Source organism: Ruditapes philippinarum, unplaced genomic scaffold (assembly GCF_026571515.1).
Source record: "Ruditapes philippinarum isolate M1 unplaced genomic scaffold, ASM2657151v2 ctg1255_1_1_1_1, whole genome shotgun sequence".
Lineage (NCBI taxonomy): Eukaryota > Metazoa > Mollusca > Bivalvia > Venerida > Veneridae > Ruditapes > Ruditapes philippinarum.
Genome location: NW_026854395.1, coordinates 16,797 through 36,820, shown reverse-complemented (window position 1 = coordinate 36,820; position 20,024 = coordinate 16,797). Strand labels below are relative to the sequence as shown.

Sequence of the window (20,024 nt, the reverse complement as noted above, 5' to 3'; positions counted from 1 at the left end):
TATAAAGAAAACTGTTAATTCACACATTAAGTGAAACTCTATGATTTTGTAAATTTAAGTGCCATTTTCAGAAAGTGCTAACCGTAAAATTGTTGAATAGATGTTATTTGTAACTTGGTAAATCTTGGTGTTTTTAGCTCACCTGTCACAAAGTGACAGGGTGAGCTTTTGTGATCGCTTTTCGTCCGCCGTCCGGCCGTCCGGCGTCCGTCCGTCCGTAAACTTTTACTTTAAATGACATCTCCTCATAAACCACTAAGCCAATTTCATCAAAACTTCACAGGAATGTTCCTTTGGTGGTCACCTTTATAAATTGTTCAAAGAATTTAATTCCATGCAGAACTCTGGTTGCCATGGCAACCGAAAGAAAAAACTTTAAATATCTTCTTTCAAAAAACCATAAGAGCTAGAGCTTAGATATTTGGCATGAAACATCTTCTAATGAGTGTCTACCAAGTTTGTTCAAATAAAAGCCCTAGGGTCAAAATTGGCCCCGCCCCAGGGGGTCATTGATTTTCCCTATATGCATATAGTAAAAACTTAAAAAATCTTCTTTTAAAGAACCCAAAGAACTAGAGCTAAGATATTTAGCATGAAACATGTTCTAATGGGTGTCTACCAAGTTTGTTCAAATAAAAAGCCCTGGGGTCAAAATTGCCCCGCCCCGGGGGTCATTGATTTTCCCCTATATGTATATAGTAAAAACTTAAAAAAATCTTCTTTTAAAGAACTCAAAAGAGCTATGACTAAGATATTGAGCATCAAACATGTTCTAATAGGTGTCTACCAAGTTTGTTCAAATAAAGCCCCTGGGGTTCAAAATTTGCCCCGCCCCCAGACGGGGTCATTGATTTTCCCTATATGCATATAGTAAAAATTTAAAAAAATCTTCTTCTTTAAAGAACCAAAAGAGTTTAGAGCTAAGATAATTTAGCATTAAACATGTTCTAATAAGTGTCTACCAAGTTTGTTCAAATAAAAGCCCTGGGGTCAAAAAGTTGACCCTGCCCCGGGGGGGTCATTGATTTTCCCTATATGCATTTAGTAAAAAACTTAAAAAATCTTCTTTTAAAGAACTCAAAGAGCTATGGCTAAAAGATATTTAGCATCAAACATGTTCTAATAGGTGTCTACCAAGTTTGTTTCAAATAAAAGCCCTGGGGTCAAAATTGGCACCGCCCCGGGGGTCATTTGTTTTCCTTATATGTGTATAGCAAAAAACTTAAAAAATCATTTTTGAAAAAACCCAAATAGCTAGAGGTTAAGGATATTAAGCATGAAACATCCTTTTAGTGAGTGTCTACAAAGTTTGTTCAAATAAAAGACCTGGGGTCAAAATTGGCCCCGCCCGGGGGGTCATTGATTTTTCTTTATATGTGTATAGCAAAAACTTAAAAAATCTTCTTTGAAAAAACCCAAATAGCTAGAGTTTAGATATTAAGCATGAAACATCTTCTAGTAAGTGGTCTACAAAAGTTTGTTCAAAAAAAGCCTTGGGGTCAAAACTTGGCCCGGCCCCAGAGGGTGTCATTGTTTTTTAACTATATGTGTATAGTAAAAACTTTAAAAAAATCTTCTTTTAAAAAGCCCAATGAGCTAGAGCTTAGATGTTTTTAGCATGAAAAACATCTTCTTATGGGTGTCTACCCTTGGTTTAAATTGGCCCTGAACGTGGGGGGGGGGGGTTGGGGGGGGGGGCGGGGCCTATATACAGGTGAGCACCTCAGGGCCCATCATGGCCCTCTTGTTTTTCCATCTAATCCCAGTGGTACAAACATACATTTACTCAATAGCTTTATGATGCAGTACAGAAAACAATAGAGATAATAAAAAAAAAAACGTCAATTTTTTCTGAAGAAGATTAAACGTCGAAAGCTTAAGAAAAGCGTTTGTTTTTATTGAACTGATTATATAAATAGAGATAACAACACATTGAACATTTGATGGTTGTAATTGTAAAAGTTTGTTCGTACCCCGGGACTAGACGGAAAAATCCACATTTTCCTGGGTCCCCAAGTATCTCTGTTCTATGTATTGTATTTAAGACTATAGAAACTTTACTATGTCAAGTTTTTATTTTTTGTGCACTGAATAAATTGTTGTTTTGTTGATAGAGATATTTTAAAAAATAGTCTCTAAAAAGCCATAAATTTTATTCTTATTATAATACATGTATTTTCGTGTTAAATTTGTTATGGTTTTGTGTTCACAAAGTGAAGCAGGGATTGTTGCAGGTTTCTTCATTTTTCTTTTGAACAAAAACATGAAATGAACAGAAATTTAGTTCAAGACTAGTAATGTCATGCAAGTAATACATTCAAAGAATATTTTTTAAGTTTCTAAAAAAATTTTAATGGTTCATATACATGTAGTTGCCAATTTGTCCCGGTGTCCATCTTGCCTTCCACAATTCAGTCATGTTTTGTTTTTTTTCCCAGATCAAAATTTTTAATGGATGGATCTCTACTATTGGTAATGGTCAAGTTATTTGTGTCAAGGTCAATGTAATTTTTGTCAAGGTCAATGTTACTTTTGTCAAGGTCAGTGTAAATTGGGTCAAATTTCAGTGTTTTTAAGGGAGAAAAAAAAAACAACAGATTTTTTATAAAAGTTTTCCCATTGAAAGGCTAGATAAAATGGAGCCTACATGATTTTCAATTTTGCAATTTTGGGTCTTCTTTAGGAATTTCGTTTCTCTTTATTTTGTCTTCAAAGTCTCCAGAAAGCAACAGCATTTTTGGAGTTTGATGCCAATATTCTTTTTTTTTTTAGATGACTTTTTTTAAAATTTAACAGAGTTTATTAAAATATATTGTTTTTGTTTGTTTTTTTGGTAATTTATTTTTTGTTTGGAATCTGTAATGTTGAGGAGGTAAAGGTATTTGAAAATTGAATTTTAGTTAGTAGAAAGAGACGGTATTAAATATAATAGATTAACAGTTCAAAAATATGGAAAGAATGTTGTAAGACTGTGTAAATAATGTTTTAGAAGTAGAACATGCACAATAAATCATTGGCATTTAGATTATCTCTGTGATATATTGTAAAGTGTCTTGTCTTAATTAAGCTTATGTGATTGTTGCACCAAGTGGTTTATTGCTGTCAGTTTTATATTTATAGATGGATAAACATGGTATTAAATATGAGTTAAGATTAAAAAAAAGAATGTTTTTGAAATACATGTACAGACAAAACTGTCTAGAAAGTTAGAAATATATAATTTGAGATATTATGAGGTCAGTATTTCTTGACAATAAATATTTTTGATCTGTTTTTGGTCAAAAATATTATAAAAAAGAATCTGTTCTTTAGATGTTGATATTCAGTTATGTTTTGTCAGTTTCTTTTGGCTTTTGTTGACAGTCATGCACATTTTAAAATATCACCACTTCAAAAACAACAACAGCATGGAGATTAAATTAAATGTAGTATTTACATTATCATTATTGCAAAGGAATGTATAAGTTTGACTTTGATATTACCCCTGTTATTATACACATGTATGGTAAACATTTCTTATAACAATTGTTAATGTCACAGGGTGAGAAGAATGTGCAGCCTGACGTGGACTCAAACCCGGGACCCATGGGATACGGTACCGTGGCTCTGTCCGGCCACTTACACACTTGCTCCCCTAATTATTGAACAGTTTAATACTGTGACATTGACATAAATATGTAAAAATCATTCTATCAGTGATAACTTTTTTTGCCATAACATTAATTTGTTGGGTACTGATACGGATTTTCATTTCTGAAATGTTATATAAATATGAAAAGTTTTCGTCAAAATTCATCATTTTCATTCTGATGATAACACAGATACGTGTATTTTGATTTTGATTGGCAACAGTTATATTCACATAAATGGCGGTTGTAGGTTTGAGCACTGTGGCGAATAGTTATTTCACTGTTGTGAATCGTTATTGTGGTGAAATATTATTGTGGCGAATCGTTACTAATTTGGTTGTACCACCTTATTTCGAAAAAGACAGGTTATAGGCTCTTAGGAAATGCATGATGGTTCATTTAAGATATGTACCAATATAAAAGGGACGTAGCTCACTTATACCAATATCAGATATTTTGTGTAACTTCTTCAGTAAATATTTTTATACTTATCACAATTTGTGGACATCATTGTTGTTTTAGTTGTGAAGGCATAATACTTGTTTTGTCTTTGTTCAGCATTCATGTTTTGTCAGACTATTTTTTTCCAAATGTAACATTTTCTATAATAAAAAATATGAAAATGATCAGTTTTTTGTTGTTTTCATATGCCTTGGTGTATATTGTAATGCACCTGGTTGTCCGTCCGTCTGTCATTTTGTGCAATTTTGTGTTTGGTCAGTATTTTTTGAAGGAAATTAAAACAGAAATGTAAACCATGATGAGACGATGTGAAGAGGGCAGGTTTGACCTTCCATAGGTCAAGGTCACATTAAGAAATTTTCTATGAATTTCTAAACTTCGTGTCCACTCTGTATCTTTTGAACCAATAGAAGGAAATTAAAACTTTTGGCAGAAATATAATGTGACGACATGCAGGACACTGGTTCGGGCTGTCCGTGTTGTCCTGAATAAGAAATAAATAAGTTAAGTAACTTTCCCTTATTCCATTTTTACCAGTGCTGAGTAAAAAGTATACTGTTAAGAGTGCACCAATGCATGCAATTTTTTTAATCCCGGTTCAGAACTCTTCACTAATTAGGAGAGGTGAAAAAAGTTGGGTTTTTTTTAGCCACACAAACGCTTGTCAGACGCAGTGACATGTGGCAGCGTTCACATTTTTCTTAAAAGTTGATCAATTAATTAAAAGAACGAATGATTGAATCATGCCAGAAGAAATTTTGTGGTAATATTTCACATTTTGATTAAAACCAATATGAATAATAAATACTGTTATTTTGGCATTATGTAAAAAATTGCAACGTTCCATTTCATTTCCACAACCAGAATATTTTAGTAAAATTGATAACACAGCCGATTTGATTACACTTTCAATATTTCTTAATGTGATTAAATGGGATACATTGTATTAAGTTTTGTAGTCACAATTTACAAAACAATCAGGCATATTATGCCTCAGAAACAAATGAATATTTCTTTAAAAAGGGCAAACATATTATCTATGATGGTTAATTTGGTACACTTTGCACGTTGCGTTGGCGATAGCGACAACACAACCTATATCGTTATCGCCTTTTAGTCTTGCCGTCCGGTCACTAGCGCCAAAAGGCGCGTTGTCGCACTGTCATCTTGTCGTCCTGTCGCTAGCGAAGCACGCCAAACCACGCTTGTCTTGCGACGCGTTTTCCCGATGTCGCCCTGTCATGTGGCTTATATATAAATAGCCAATACTTCGATTTGAGCCGAGAGACAATGTGACATCGCGACAACACGCCGCCCGACAACGCACCGGTTGGCGTGCATCGTTAGCGGCAGGATGACAAAACGCCGTTTGGCGCTTTCTCGTCCTGTCGCTAGCGACAACACGATGCACAAAACTGTTCCAAATCAGCCACCATAATAATCTGTTAAATATGATTTACATACCAATATGAAATTGTGAACATGTAAAAAAATATGTATAAATAACAAATTTTAAATAATCATACGATAATCTCTGCGAATTTCATATTTTGAGCATATGAAACTATGTACGAATAATTTCGAACATGTGAACATATGTACGAATTTCATATTTGAACATGTGAAAATAAGTACGAAATTCAATATGAAATTTTGAATATGTGAAAAAATGTACAAATGCTCTAAGTTTATACCATCAGAGGTTAGCCAAAATCGTCTGTCCTGTTTCGGCGACATATGACATTAATTGTGTTAGTACGCCGTTAAACCAACTAAACAAAAACAATTTCTGCATATAATTTTATTCTTAAAGCATGCATTCATTGCATGCATTGACTATATTTAGACATAGCCAATCCTTCCATTAAGACGAACGATAAGACACGGCCAGGTTAAAATCATTAAAAACTCATTTAGATAAATAAATCAAGGCTAATTGCAGACTGGTAAGACACTTTAATTTTGATTTTGCAAGACATTTTTATAACGACTGAACTGTATTTGAAATTAAAATTGAGGTACGTATTTATGCTACAATGGCTATAGATGTTTGCGTTTGTGTCTTGAAAGACGTGACGTGGTCAAGTACAGAATTTAAAAAAACATCAATTATGAACATGACTGGGGAAAAGATTAAATAAAAATCATAGTTCTCTTTATAAGAGGAACACAATTATACGAGGATTGGGGCGGTGGTTAAAAATATGTAACACCTCATTTCTGTAACTTAGTGTAACACAATGCATGGAAAAATATAGTATTTTTTCGTATGTAAATGATAGGTATATTCATTTATTTCTGTACGTTTGTTACTATACTTTGGTTATTTTACCTAATTAACGGTCCATTGTGTTGGTTATTTTAATTGCACCTAAAGCCTTGAACTTTAATAACTCAATTCGCATAAATCATGCGTTTCACTTAATATTTATGTTATTCGTAAACTTCTTTACAATCCATGCTTGAAATATTTCATACTTGTATGATATTATGCATGTACTACGTAAAACATGTTTTTTTTCTCTTTAATTGATGTATCATCTTCATAACTTGATTGTCATTGCTTAATCCGATTTGCGATTTCTTCACAGAATGCTTTATGAAATGTCAAGTTTTACTTTTGTACTTACAGAAGCCGTTTTCTGTCAGCATCTTCCTTTATGTTCTTATTTCGACAAAAAAAATGATGATTCCCATGATGTTGGTTTCGGTAAGACATTTTTATAACGTCAGCGAACATTATCATTCTCTAATCATCTTCTTATAATGGATTCTTTAGTCACCTTCTTATAAAACATATACACAAGACATTTTGAACTATATATCCTCTATTTTCACCAGAAGCATTTGCAATATTGAGAATAATTCAATATATATTTGGCAGAATTAATTATTCGTAGATTGTGAACTGTTGTAAGGTAATCATTGAAAATGGTTCTAGCAAGATTACAGTTGTAATTAAGAAATATACAAAACAATAATAAAAACACAAATAAAAGCTTTTAAACTTCAGGTCATACCAAAAGATATCATATCACCGGCATGTATTTGTATTGTCGATATCATGGTATGTTTCAATTTCTGTTACAGGCGCTACTCGTTCAGATGTTGTTCGTGTCGTGTCATTGTTTTGTCCTAGAGACTGATGCTACCGATTGCCCCGTAAACTGTAGTTGCGCAGACGACTTTATTTGTAGCAACAGATCATTACAAATGGTGCCATGGATTCCAAAAACTCGTCGTTGCAAAATAAGTCTGAATGATAATCACTTAACTAACATAGAAGCAGGAATATTTAAAAATCAAAGTACTAGCCAAGTTTGTAATTTAAATTTTGATAGCAACGAAATTCAGACAATAGCGGATGGAGCGTTTGATTGGATTAGGAATGCGTCGATCACTTTCTATTTAAGGCAAAATAATCTATCGTCTATCCCAAAGGCCTTCGAAAATCTTTCGCAGTTACGTGCTTTATACTTAAATGAAAACCCGTTGATGCATTTGAGTTCACAAACTATGATCAGTATTGGACGCTCATTGATGACCTTCACCTTTGATATGGGCTATTTTCAGTCTTGGCCACACGAGCTTCGGTATTTACGTTCGTTAGCCACCCTTAAGATAGGTTACATTCCATTTTACGTATTACCACAAAATGCTTTTCATGGTTTTGAAAGCACGCTAGTCAGTCTAGAGATTCACAACTCAAGGCTGGAAGAAATTCCACGTGCGTTATGCATATTCAACTCCTTACAATATTTAAACTTTTCATCAAATCATAACCTAAACAGAATGACTTCACAGGTTACCAGTCACTGCACACACAACAGCTTTCAGGTCTCATTTTTTTATTTTGATGATAATAACATGGAAATATTTCCAGACTTAAGTTTGTTTCATAACGTCTACAGTATGACTGCAAACAAAAATGGGTTTCTTGTCATGAATGGTGACTTTCTAACTTCTTTAAATTTCACGATTTACAGTCTTGATCTAAACAGAAACAATTTTACTCGAATACCATACGCGGTAAATGAATTCAGATCATTGGCGCAGTTGAACATGGCATACAACTCCATAACAAGTGTCGCGGAGCCCGACGTTTCGAAGCTTACCGATTTGAATGTCCTCGATCTGAAAGGCAACCCAATATTGTATATCTCCAAAGAGTCTTTCATCAACAATTTAAAACTAAATGTGTTAGATTTAAGCGAGACCAGACTGTCCCAAATACCCGTTGCCGTTATGACCCTTAGTAACCTTGTTCAGTTAGGCTTAGACAATACTCCCGTTGACTGTACGTGTGACCTGGCATATTTGAAGTCTTGGAATAAAACCAACACAATTTCTGACACATCCCACTGTTACCTATCGACAGAGAAAACCAGAGATTTTCTTGAACAGTCTCTGATACATTGCTAAGACAGAACCTAAACATTCTTTCTTAATTCCTGACAAATTTTCAGGCTTTAATCATATATTTTTGCCATTGCTATCACTGATGTTTTAAGCATATTTAGATAATACTGTAACAATTTTATATGTTCTGAACAGTTTGTTTGTGAAATATACTGTTATGGATTAATATTATTAAACGATTCTTTGAGATAGATACTGCTATGGATTAATATTTAATGAACGGTACTTCTTTGATATATACGTGTATACAGTACTGTTAGTGACTTATATTACAGAACGATTGTTTGAAAAGTTATGGATTTATATTAATGAACGATTCTTTGTTAAACATTCTTTTATGGATTAATATTTATAGTAATAAATAAATGGAAGATTCTTTGTGAAATGTACTGTTGTGGAGAAATATTAATGAACGATCCTATGTGAAATATAGTCGTATGCATCAATAATTATGAAGGATACATAGTAAAATGAAAATAACAAGTTATGAATTATTAATATCATTGAACGATTCTTTGTTGGAAAAATACTTATATGAACGATTCTTATCAACGATTCGTTGAGAAATAAACATGTGTTGAGGAATTTGATGCACGATACATTGTATACTGTATTGTATAATTTATCATGAACTTTTTAAATGTTTTATGATGTTCGTATAGAAACACTTTAATACATGTAATATATGCTTATACCACATGATAGACTGTTTGGTTGATATTAATTATATCTATAGATTGATTGTTGGTGCCTAGAAAAGATCGTTTCACAAATAGGTGTTTACCTTATACCAATTAAAGAAACTTAAACTCAAACACCGTCTTGTTTTGATTTTGTTCACAGACAGTCGTGCTTTTAGACATTCCTCATGTCACGACGCATTCTCCATAGCACCGGCTCTGGCAGTACTAATATACTAGTATACAAACAGTTTGATATGATCCATATTTAGCTACTCCTGTGTGCATCATTTGAAGTTACATTCTTGACATAGACTTTTAATATGAACAGTGTTGGACATATGTTGCTTCTATAGTAGTACAACAGACCTGAGCTTATGAACATAATGCTTATTATCAGGCTATCAACCACTTGTCCCTTACCGCTGTGGGTTTGAATCCCGACAGGGACTTTAGAATCTATCATGTGAGGAAGCCATCCAACCTAGCTTACGGCGCATCGGTGGTTCTACTCAGGTGCCCGTTCGTGTCTGAAATAATTAACGGAAGGGCACATGAGGTCTTCATCCACCAGTAAAGCTCGGAAGTCACCATATGACCTATACTGTGATAGTGCGACGTAAAACTCAACACTTAAACAACAACAAATTGGTGTGTTCACCATACGCTGGAACACATAACACGTACAAACCCAAAATTATATCATGCAAGAGTGTTTGTTTATTTAATGCAAGTTTTTAACATTTTGAAGATAAACTTTCACCTATCACTTTTTCCCGGTTCATTCATTTCTACCTAGGTAGCCAATTTTAATATTTTTTACATTAATTAAATTTTTAAATGAATATTCACCTAAATAACCAATTCTAAAATATAACTTTCACCCATATTGACGGTTTTAATTTTTGTGAAATTTAACCAGATAATTGCTTCTTCGGTATTGAATTTATATGAAGATAAATTCAATATACACATTACATGAAATCTATTCAAATAGGTTCTGCATCGTATAATTATCTTAACATATATTTAAAATTAATACATAGGTATAAATGCAAAATAGGTATCTCATTATAATATAAAGTGTACACATTTATATCTTAAATAATGTATGATTTGTAATGCTATATCCTAATTATACGCCCTATATTTCATTTCCATACACTGTACAATATACATACATATTGGACTGTAATCAAGCTACCAGAGCTACAGAGCCAGGCTAGCCTAAACATATGTGTAGTTTGACTACAGGCTCAATACTGGTCACTGTAAAGTGGTAAGTCTTTAGCACCTGTCCAGAATAGAGCCATACGGTGCAGTTTGACTACAGGCTCAATATTGTTCACTTCAAACGGGTAAGTCTTTGACACCTGTCCAGTATAGAACCATACTGTGCAGTTTGACTACAGGCTCAATACTGGTCACTGTAAAGGGGTAAGTCTTTAGCACCTGTCCAGAATAGAGCCATACTGTGCAGTTTGACTACAGGCTCAATATTGTTCACTTAAAACGGGTAAGTCTTTGACACCTGTCCGTGTAGTCTGACCAGGCTCTATACTGTTAATTGACCAAATTTTAAAATTTCAGTTTGATATTCCAAATATTGATAATGGAAAATTCTAAGAGCAGTAAGCTTGAAAAATCCACATAATTATTAAGAATTTAAGGGCACGTAATGGTTTGTTTCCATGAGCAAGACACTTCACACTCATTGCTCAGTACTGGTTTGTTCAAGGAAAGGATTCGAGATTGTGTCTTTAAGCTTATCTCTTCCTACACTGTCGAACTTACATAAATTACGTATCAACCAACTTAAGGGTTAACTAAGTTATACTCTTTAACATTTCATACATTAAATAAGCTATCACTTCTTTAGCCGGCTTATATAAATAGACATGCTAATGTGAAGTATAGTTTATGTGTATATAACCCGAGTACATATTAACGAATGAATTACGATATTAGGTGGTATTACTAGCAATCAAGTATGGCTCGAACTGTATCGCCTATTATTGCTTTAATGTAATTAAACACAAAGTTAAACAATATTTGGCACAAGAACAGATCAAGATGCTGATTACCTCAAACTTATTTCACTGTAACTTGGTAACTCAGCAGCAACAGTATAAGGTGGCGGCCTATTATAAGGCGTTCCGGCGTGACCAGTCACGCCGTTACAATTTAGCGTTCTCCGCTCATTCGATACAGATATTACTTGTTGCCCCGCTTGATTCACCGAGTCTCTTGTTTCATTCTCTTGCGGTGACGACACATAATGACGTTGTGGCGTCACATTATCTTGCTGTGACGACAGATATCTTTCGACCATCTCAAATCGCCTAGAGCGCGACCTTTCGATGCGTTTTATTGCACAATAATGCTGCAAACTTTGGTAAACAGCAAACACCATACTTATTGCTGCAGCAAAATGCATAAATACCCCGACAGCCGACAGTATTTTTGCCCAAGCATCGCTAAAACTATTGCTTGAATCTACGGCAGTAAGTTTAAGCACCGGTATAAGTAAAAACATACCTGAAAATAGAGAAACAAAACAGAGAACGTTTTGTACGTAAATAGAGGATATTGGATGAGTGTAAGTTTAATACTGAATTTATTGAACGAGTAAATGCGAGCCTCTGGCGAGCATAATGTTATTTTATTCAAAGAGTTATAAAATGGATATTTTATTTATCACATACCAAATACAGTGAAAAAGAACCATTTTTTATTAGCGCGCCTCTAGTGTAACGCTAACATTTATTGTGCCTTAACGCTTTGTCTGTATAACTCAGATGACGTCATATCAAAATAATATGCACGACCGTGCAATACCATTTTTACGGAGTCGGCACGGACATGTGATAAATAGAGGATATTGAATGAGTGAGGGTTCAATACTGAATTTATTGCACGAGTTGAATAAAATTATGTTATGCGAGCCTCTGGCGAGCATAATATTATTTTATTCAACGAGTGCAATAAACTCTGGCGAGCATAATATTATTTTATTCAACGAGTGCAATAAATTCAGTAATGAACTTACAAGAATTTAATATTCTATTTATCACTTACCCAAAATAAAGACCGTTGAAAGTGAAAAAAGAGTCATTTTTCATTGACGCGCCTATAGTATAACGCTAATATTTAGCGCGTCTTTACACTATGTTTGTATAACGCTAATGACGTCACGTCAAAATATATGCACGGCCGTGCAATACCATATTTACGGAGTCGCAAAATCGGCACATGTGTGTGATAAACGAGTATAAGCTAAATTCAGGCTAATAACACTAGGCTAATCATATCTAAGTCTAACAATCTGTAACAAATGTGCTGAATGCCTATTTGTATTATATACGTCAATAACCTTAAAACACAAACATCATTTGCTTACATATCACACATTAGAAAGCAAAGTTAGGTAATGGAACACAAACAACCAGGAAAACGGCATCTAAAATCTAACAAAATTTGACACGTTCCAAATTATGTTATGAAGTGAACCGAAGTCCTGAACAAAACTGTTGGCGATGTAATTAGATATTCATACATAAGTGACTATCACAAAAAATGGCGTGCATGTATGTATAGCCCTTTCTAGTATTAACAAAATTTGGATCATCTTTAAAATGAAAACATCTTACTTGATGAAAGGGATGTGATCCCGCTTGCAAATAGTATAATAATAGATATAGTCTGGTTCTTAGGATTCTTTGAAAGAAATATTGTTGTCAAAACAACTGCCAGAAAATTGCACACAATGGCCATTATCGTCAATACTTTAAACTGCGTCCAGTGGAATTCTTCCAAAACTGTTGGAAAAAAGAATGCAAATATTAATACTTATACTAATACTGAGCAATACAAGCTAGCATACGGTGTTAATAACTTCAAGTATCGGACTACTTCTATGTTGAAATATCCCTAACCTTTTGGGTATGATATTCAAAATTGCTATTTCAGCAAATATTCAAGTTGCAAGCTTTAAACCAAACTTTAGAAAATTGTACTGATATTTTAGGAAATGTAAAAAGATTCAAGATAATTTTTTTGGTAATTTATAAGTGCCGTTTGCAATGTGTAAATTATTTTCTTTGTTCAATTCACAACATTTTTTTCTTTCTTTTTTAATACATTTTCAAAATTTTCATGAATTTTATCAGGAATCTGGAGGCGTGCTGCTTTGACAATCTTTTGAATTTGCATATCTTAACATTTCTTACTCTTGTCATAATTTTCTTCACAACTCATCTGAGGGCTTTAATATTTTAAGGATTATCTAATGATGGCTATATTTTCTTATTGACAACATTCATTTCAGTTAACATGTAATTAAACTCTGAGCCTGCTGGTAGCAAATACTTCTACCCATGCAACCAGGACAGACCATGATCTGCCGATGCAATCATAACATGGTCTTCATTGTTCGTTATTCAATCGGTGCATATTTTCAACAACATCAAAAACAACCCTAAGATGATATGAATCGAAAGATAGCGAACTTCTTTTAAGATTTTTAGAGCGGTAAGAGTTAAACGCAATCATTAAGATGCCTCAGATGTGAAACTTTTTATGGTAGATAAAAATTTTAAAAAAAATCAACAATTGAAATTGAAAAGAGCCACGCGCAACGAAAAATAATAAAAACAATTGGCAGTTTTATTGATTACACACTTAATAAACACGAATAATGCATCAGAAAATGTCACCTGGCATACTTTATATTTACAACCATCTTTGAATATTGGTGTTTTCTTTTCTTTTTTTTTTTTTTTTTTTCTTTTTTCTTTTTTTTTTCTTTTTTTTTTTAGTTAAGATATAAAATGTTTTCTGTCCTTAACATAATTGAATACCTTTCCAAGTTTCATGGTTCTCTTATATTATAAGGCCAAACGTTTTCAACTTTAGTAAAATTTATAGGTTTCTTTTATAAATTCGCAATAAAAAAATATATCATAAATGCTTGACTGAACACGCGTTTACGTTTTTATGACCAAAATTTAATTTTGGGTATAAAATTAATGCAAAAAATGGCTAATATTACCAGTTTACTGACCGAGCTTCAGTTTGATAGTTACTTTAAAGCAGAACGCCTCCAGATTCATGTTGATTTTAATGAACATTTTGGAATTGAATTTTCATAGCAAAATATTGTGAGCAGAACAAATAAAGTAAAAATAACATATTGCAATCGGCACATGCATTCTTAAAGAATTACCAAAGAAATCATCAACATATGCAAAACAGCCCTTACTGCGTTAGTAACGCAGTTGAAATATGATAATAAAATACTGCAAAATCAGTCTTAAACCGCACTTAACATGTAAAATATAATTTTGGTCTTGAATGGTTTTATCTTTCTTAAAATGTTAGTTCATTTTGCTCAATATTGATTGTCTTGAAATATTTTGGCTCATCTGGAAGCGTGCAGCTTTAAAGCGGTTGCGTATTTTACACTAAAAATAATGAATGGTTTCGACCAGATTGAAATGTGGGCAAGTCCATTTCAGATATTTTGCGTGGTAAAGAGTGCGTACAAAACAGTGACAACGATGACAATTACGAGTATTCAAGCGTCTTTTTACTTAAATGAAATTAATACTATTGAGTGTTGACATTTAATGTATTGCGTTTCAGTTTATGAACTTTATATAGGTATATTAATCTTGGTTTCGAATGTAATGAAAAACAACAACAACTACAACTTGCCGGCATGTGTTTTGCAATGAATTTAGCTTTAAAACAAATGTTAATAGTAATAAAAATGTAAAAGTTTAAGAAAATATTCGACACTTAGTTTGTAATAATGTTTAGTTTAAGAATTGTATAGCATATACACTGTAGTTCACATTAAAGTTACGTATATTCTTTTTGCATTTTTTTCAGTGTTTTTGGAAATATAATAGAAAATAGTTTAACGACGATGAACTTCGCATACAGTTGTATATGCATAACGTTATATAATGTTAGCATTAAATTTTCTGCAGCTATCTTTCATTTTTACAAAGTATTAAATCATCGATAATAACTGTAAAGTATATATTGTAATTGAAAAAGAAATAAATATTTACCTATATCGCTTTATGGTTCACTGTCTATTTTTGCTTTTATACAGACTAACGATAAGTTCAATAAACGATCAGATACTATCATCATTTAGTTCAATGATGACTTTTGTTCACTCAGGGGTGACATGTCATTGACATTTTCACTTTTTTACGTTAGTGAAATAATGTAAAAAAAAAACTTCTTATTATTGTTACTGCCCTTTTAATATCTAATATTATTTGATGGAAACTTTTGAAACAAATGCGCATAAACGTTTTGGTTACTTCTTTTTTCCTGCTGTCTGTTAATATGGAGTTTTTGGGATTTATGTTCTTATCTAAACCTGGTAAACTTGCGCGATTTGATTAGTCCCGCAGTCAATTTAAAAGTTAAGGTTAAAAGTTAAGGGATTTTAATATAACAAAAACAATAATAACAACAACAAATGAGCAACTAGCGGATGTTCAGGCTGGCCTGGCTCGATATTGATGTCAAATGCTTTCAGTTCCAACAAGTTATGGGTTAAGCAATGATAAAACAAAATTGAGTGTATTTGCAATATATTTCACAAACTATACATTGTGCACATTGTGTAATTCTTTACAGTATAAAACTTAACACACTATAAGCTTTTATTCAACTCTAAAAAATCATAGTTTTAAACTTTACGCTTTATGCAACTTAAAAGATCATAGTTGCAAACTAGTCTATGCATATTAAAAAACATGTTTAAATGCAAAAGTTATAAATGTTAAAGTAATAAGAGAAAAAAATATATAAACCTGATATGTACTGGTTTCTTCCTATATCTTCTAAAGCATGTTCCCTTGTAGATACTCTGCAAGTTCCATTTTGGCAGTATTCAGCTAACCAAACGCCTTCATGAAACGTCCACTGCCTATTGTCGTCTGCTTTCACTAGCCAAGCTGGTCCAAATATCCCTACGAGATTAAAACAGAATCCAAAAATGTCAAAGCTTAGGGCGACGCCAGCAAAACGCTTTGTAGAGTTTGCATGTTTCGCCATAATTTAACTTTCTACATACTTATATCTTTCTTATGAAATGAAAACATCTTATTTACTCATAAAGCGTTCAGGGTAACATTTAAGCCGTAGTCCCTGGGTGGAAAACCACTTTGAAAATACAGCGTATCTCAAGCGAGACTGTATTTTAATTTTAAATACAGTTTCTTTTCACGCTAAGTTATTTATACCTCACGACGAATAATATCTTCGGTTTGTGACTTTTATACACCTAATACAGCGTGTATGTAATTATGTTATATAGCGTTTTTATTAAACTTAAAATCGTGCATTGGTTATATGAAACTTGTGTCAGTCATTGTTAGGAACGGTGCAAATATGCATATTATGCGTTTGCCTTTAAACTTTGACATCATGGGTTTGGGTCTTACTGGAGTCACGGTCATGTTTCCTTTTATGACACCATCAGTGATTATTTACAATGCAAACTCGAATGTGGTTTTAATATTCTTCAAACGTTCATCTCAGTCGTGCTAAAAACATTAAAGATTAAAATAATAATGTTAAAGGCCCATTATACTTCAGATATGCTTTTAGTTTATATTTTATTTTATTTTATATTTCTCAAAAAGCTATACGACAAAGTAGGTAGGTAGGTAGGTAGGTAGGTAGGTAGGTAGGTAGGTAGGTAGGTAGGTAGGTAGGTAGGTAGGTAGGTAGGTAGGTAGGTAGGTAGGTAGGTAGGTAGGTAGGTAGGTAGGTAGGTAGGTAGGTAGGTAGGTAGGTAGGTAGGTAGGTAGGTAGGTAGGTAGGTAGGTAGGTAGGTAGGTAGGTAGGTAGGTAGGTAGGTAGGTAGGTAGGTAGGTAGGTAGGTAGGTAGGTAGGTAGGTAGGTAGGTAGGTAGGTAGGTAGGTAGGTAGGTAGGTAGGTAGGTAGGTAGGTAGGTAGGTAGGTAGGTAGGTAGGTAGGTAGTAGGTAGGTAGGTAGGTAGGTAGGTAGGTAGGTAGGTAGGTAGGTAGGTAGGTAGGTAGGTAGGTAGGTAGGTAGGTGATAGATAGATAGATAGATAGATTGATAGATAGATTGATAGATGGATAGATAGATATAGATAGATAGATAGATTGATAGATAGATTGATAGATGGATGGATGGATGGATGGATGGATGGATGGATGGATGGATGGATGGATGGATGGATGGATGGATGGATGGATGGATGGATGGATGGATGGATGGATGGATGGATGGATGGATGGATGGATGGATGGATGGATGGATGGATGGATGGATGGATGGATGGATGGATGGATGGAATGGATGGATGGATGGATGGATGGATGGATGGATGGATGGATGGATGGATGGATGGATGGATGGATGGATGGATGGATGGATGGATGGATGGATGGATGGATGGATGGATGGATGGATGGATGGATGGATGGATGGATGGATGGATGGATGGATGGATGGATGGATGGATGGATGGATGGATGGATGGATGGATGGATGGATGGATGGATGGATGGATAGATAGATAGATAGATAGATAGATAGATAGATAGATAGATAGATAGATAGATAGATAGATAGATAGATAGATAGATAGATAGATAGATAGATAGATAGATAGATAGATAGATAGATAGATAGATAGATAGATAGATAGATAGATAGATAGATAGATAGATAGATAGATAGATAGATAGATAGATAGATAGATAGATAGATAGATAGATAGATAGATAGATAGATAGATAGATAGATAGATAGATAGATAGATAGATAGATAGATAGATAGATAGATAGATAGATAGATAGATAGATAGATAGATAGATAGATAGATAGATAGATAGAGATAGATAGATAGATAGATAGATAGATAGATAGATAGATAGATAGATAGATAGATAGATAGATAGATAGATAGATAGATAGATAGATACTTTTTATTCCTCCAATATTGAAGAGCAAAACATATTTACAAAACCGAACAATAACAGAGCATGGCATATGTACAATAAATTACAAATCATAACATCTAAGCAAACATCATTTGTTATACAATTCTTTCAGATCGAATAAATATATGGAGATATGCTGATATCTACATTTATCTCATTTATGACATAAAATGTATGTAACAGACTTTATTTATATAAAAACCACATCGTATTTGTATTTACTCTGCAAAAAACTAGACGTTGACTATCAAATTATAAAGTATACAGGATACAAAAGATATATTTAATTGCTAAAGTTTAGTTTGAGAATTCATGTATATTCATATCTTTCTTCGGTTACTTCGGTTACGCCCAAATGTCACCTTTGTGTCACCGTTTTTTTCTGGGGCATAATGTGCCTTTAAGAAATACTGACATTATGCTAGTGTAGCGTTGAGCTGAATTGACTAAATATTTCAAAAGACTGATTATTTTAATTGTAGATTGACGACCCGTTGATACTGGAAAATGTTTAGGATAAAATATAAATCTGCCTAAAATAGGAAAAGACAAGTAGCCTTATCTTTTTATGAATTGAACTACGATGAATATTAACATACATTTCCTTCGGCCGCGTGAGTTATTATTCATGCGAAACTAAGTGAATTATAAAATTGAAAAGAATTATGGCACTATGTAAACTTATTTTGACTTTCACCTGTTCACTCACTATATGTCCTTGGAACTTAAAGCAGCAGCACGCCTCCAGTTTTATGCTAATTTTCATGAAAATTTGATACTGTATTTAACAGTTTGATATTGTGAAGTTACCAAAAGAATGCAATTTACACATTATTAATGGCATGTTCAGCCCATGTATATTTCTATTAAGAGGTCAAAATATGCAAAAATAGCCCTTACTGCGTTAGTAACGCAGTAGAAATATAGTTATGAATACTGAAAAAATGGTCATTATCCGCACATAACACGTAAACTATTACTAGATTTTTAAATCTTTATACTTTTCCTAAAATCTTAGTAAATTTCTCAGGTTTGATTTTATCCAAATATTTTTTTCTCATCTGGAGGCGTGCAGCTTTAATGTCACTTTTATCTTACTGACATAGATTAGATAATTTTCCCAACATTTATCGAAATATAATTTGTATGCATGTTAAAAAGATATTATTTTTAAAGCTGCATGCACCCAGACAAACCAAAATATTTCAAGAAAATCAAACTTGAGAATAAAGGTACTGACGTTTTAAGAAAAGTAAAAAGATTCAAGATACAAGTAATAATTTCCATGTTATGAGTGATTTATAACCGATTTAGCAGTATTTTTCACCATAAATTTACTGCGTTACTAACGCAGTAAGGGATATTTATACATATTTTGACCTCTTTTTGGTAATTTATATGGATTGTAAATGTTATTTGCAATGAGAAAATAATTTTCTTTGCTCACCTTACAATATTTTATCTTTTTATACATTTTCAAAATTGTCATGCAAATTGGCAGACATGTAACAAGTCAAGTCAAGACAAAATATTTATCAGCGTCAACATATATATATATACATGTTTTTCGCCACATAAAATTAACGTGACATGTTACAGACGAAAGGCACGATTATATATTATTTATTCGATAATTTATACGAAAAGAAATTATAGAAAATCACACATCCCTGCGCACAGGCCTTGAAATGGTTATTTGGCTATTGAAATTTCACAAAAGAAAACACATTTAATTTCATTATCATGCATAAATTATGCATAAATCATTAAATAATACAAATATACAATAAAATATGAAATGTGTAAGTTCAATACTGAATTTATTACACGA

At 33.0% G+C, this 20,024-nt stretch overlaps 2 protein-coding genes across 2 annotated transcripts; one reads left to right on the top strand and one right to left on the bottom strand.

Annotated features, from left to right (window-relative positions):
• Window positions 1-5,951: 5,951 nt before the first annotated feature.
• LOC132740031 (carboxypeptidase N subunit 2-like) lies at window positions 5,952-9,303 on the top strand. The gene is made up of 3 exons (XM_060727887.1): window positions 5,952-6,037; window positions 6,724-6,801; window positions 7,182-9,303. The coding sequence occupies exons 2-3, from the start codon at window positions 6,775-6,777 to the stop codon at window positions 8,511-8,513; spliced, it is 1,359 nt and encodes a 452-aa protein (XP_060583870.1). The 5' UTR covers window positions 5,952-6,037; window positions 6,724-6,774; the 3' UTR covers window positions 8,514-9,303.
• A 1,425-nt stretch (window positions 9,304-10,728) lies between these two features.
• LOC132740030 (uncharacterized) lies at window positions 10,729-16,416 on the bottom strand. The gene is made up of 3 exons (XM_060727886.1): window positions 16,027-16,416; window positions 12,841-13,008; window positions 10,729-11,728 (listed from the first exon to the last, which is right to left on the bottom strand). Exons 1-3 carry the CDS (start codon window positions 16,268-16,270, stop codon window positions 11,271-11,273), a joined length of 870 nt encoding a protein of 289 aa, XP_060583869.1. The 5' UTR covers window positions 16,271-16,416; the 3' UTR covers window positions 10,729-11,270.
• Between the last annotated feature and the right edge of the window lie 3,608 nt (window positions 16,417-20,024).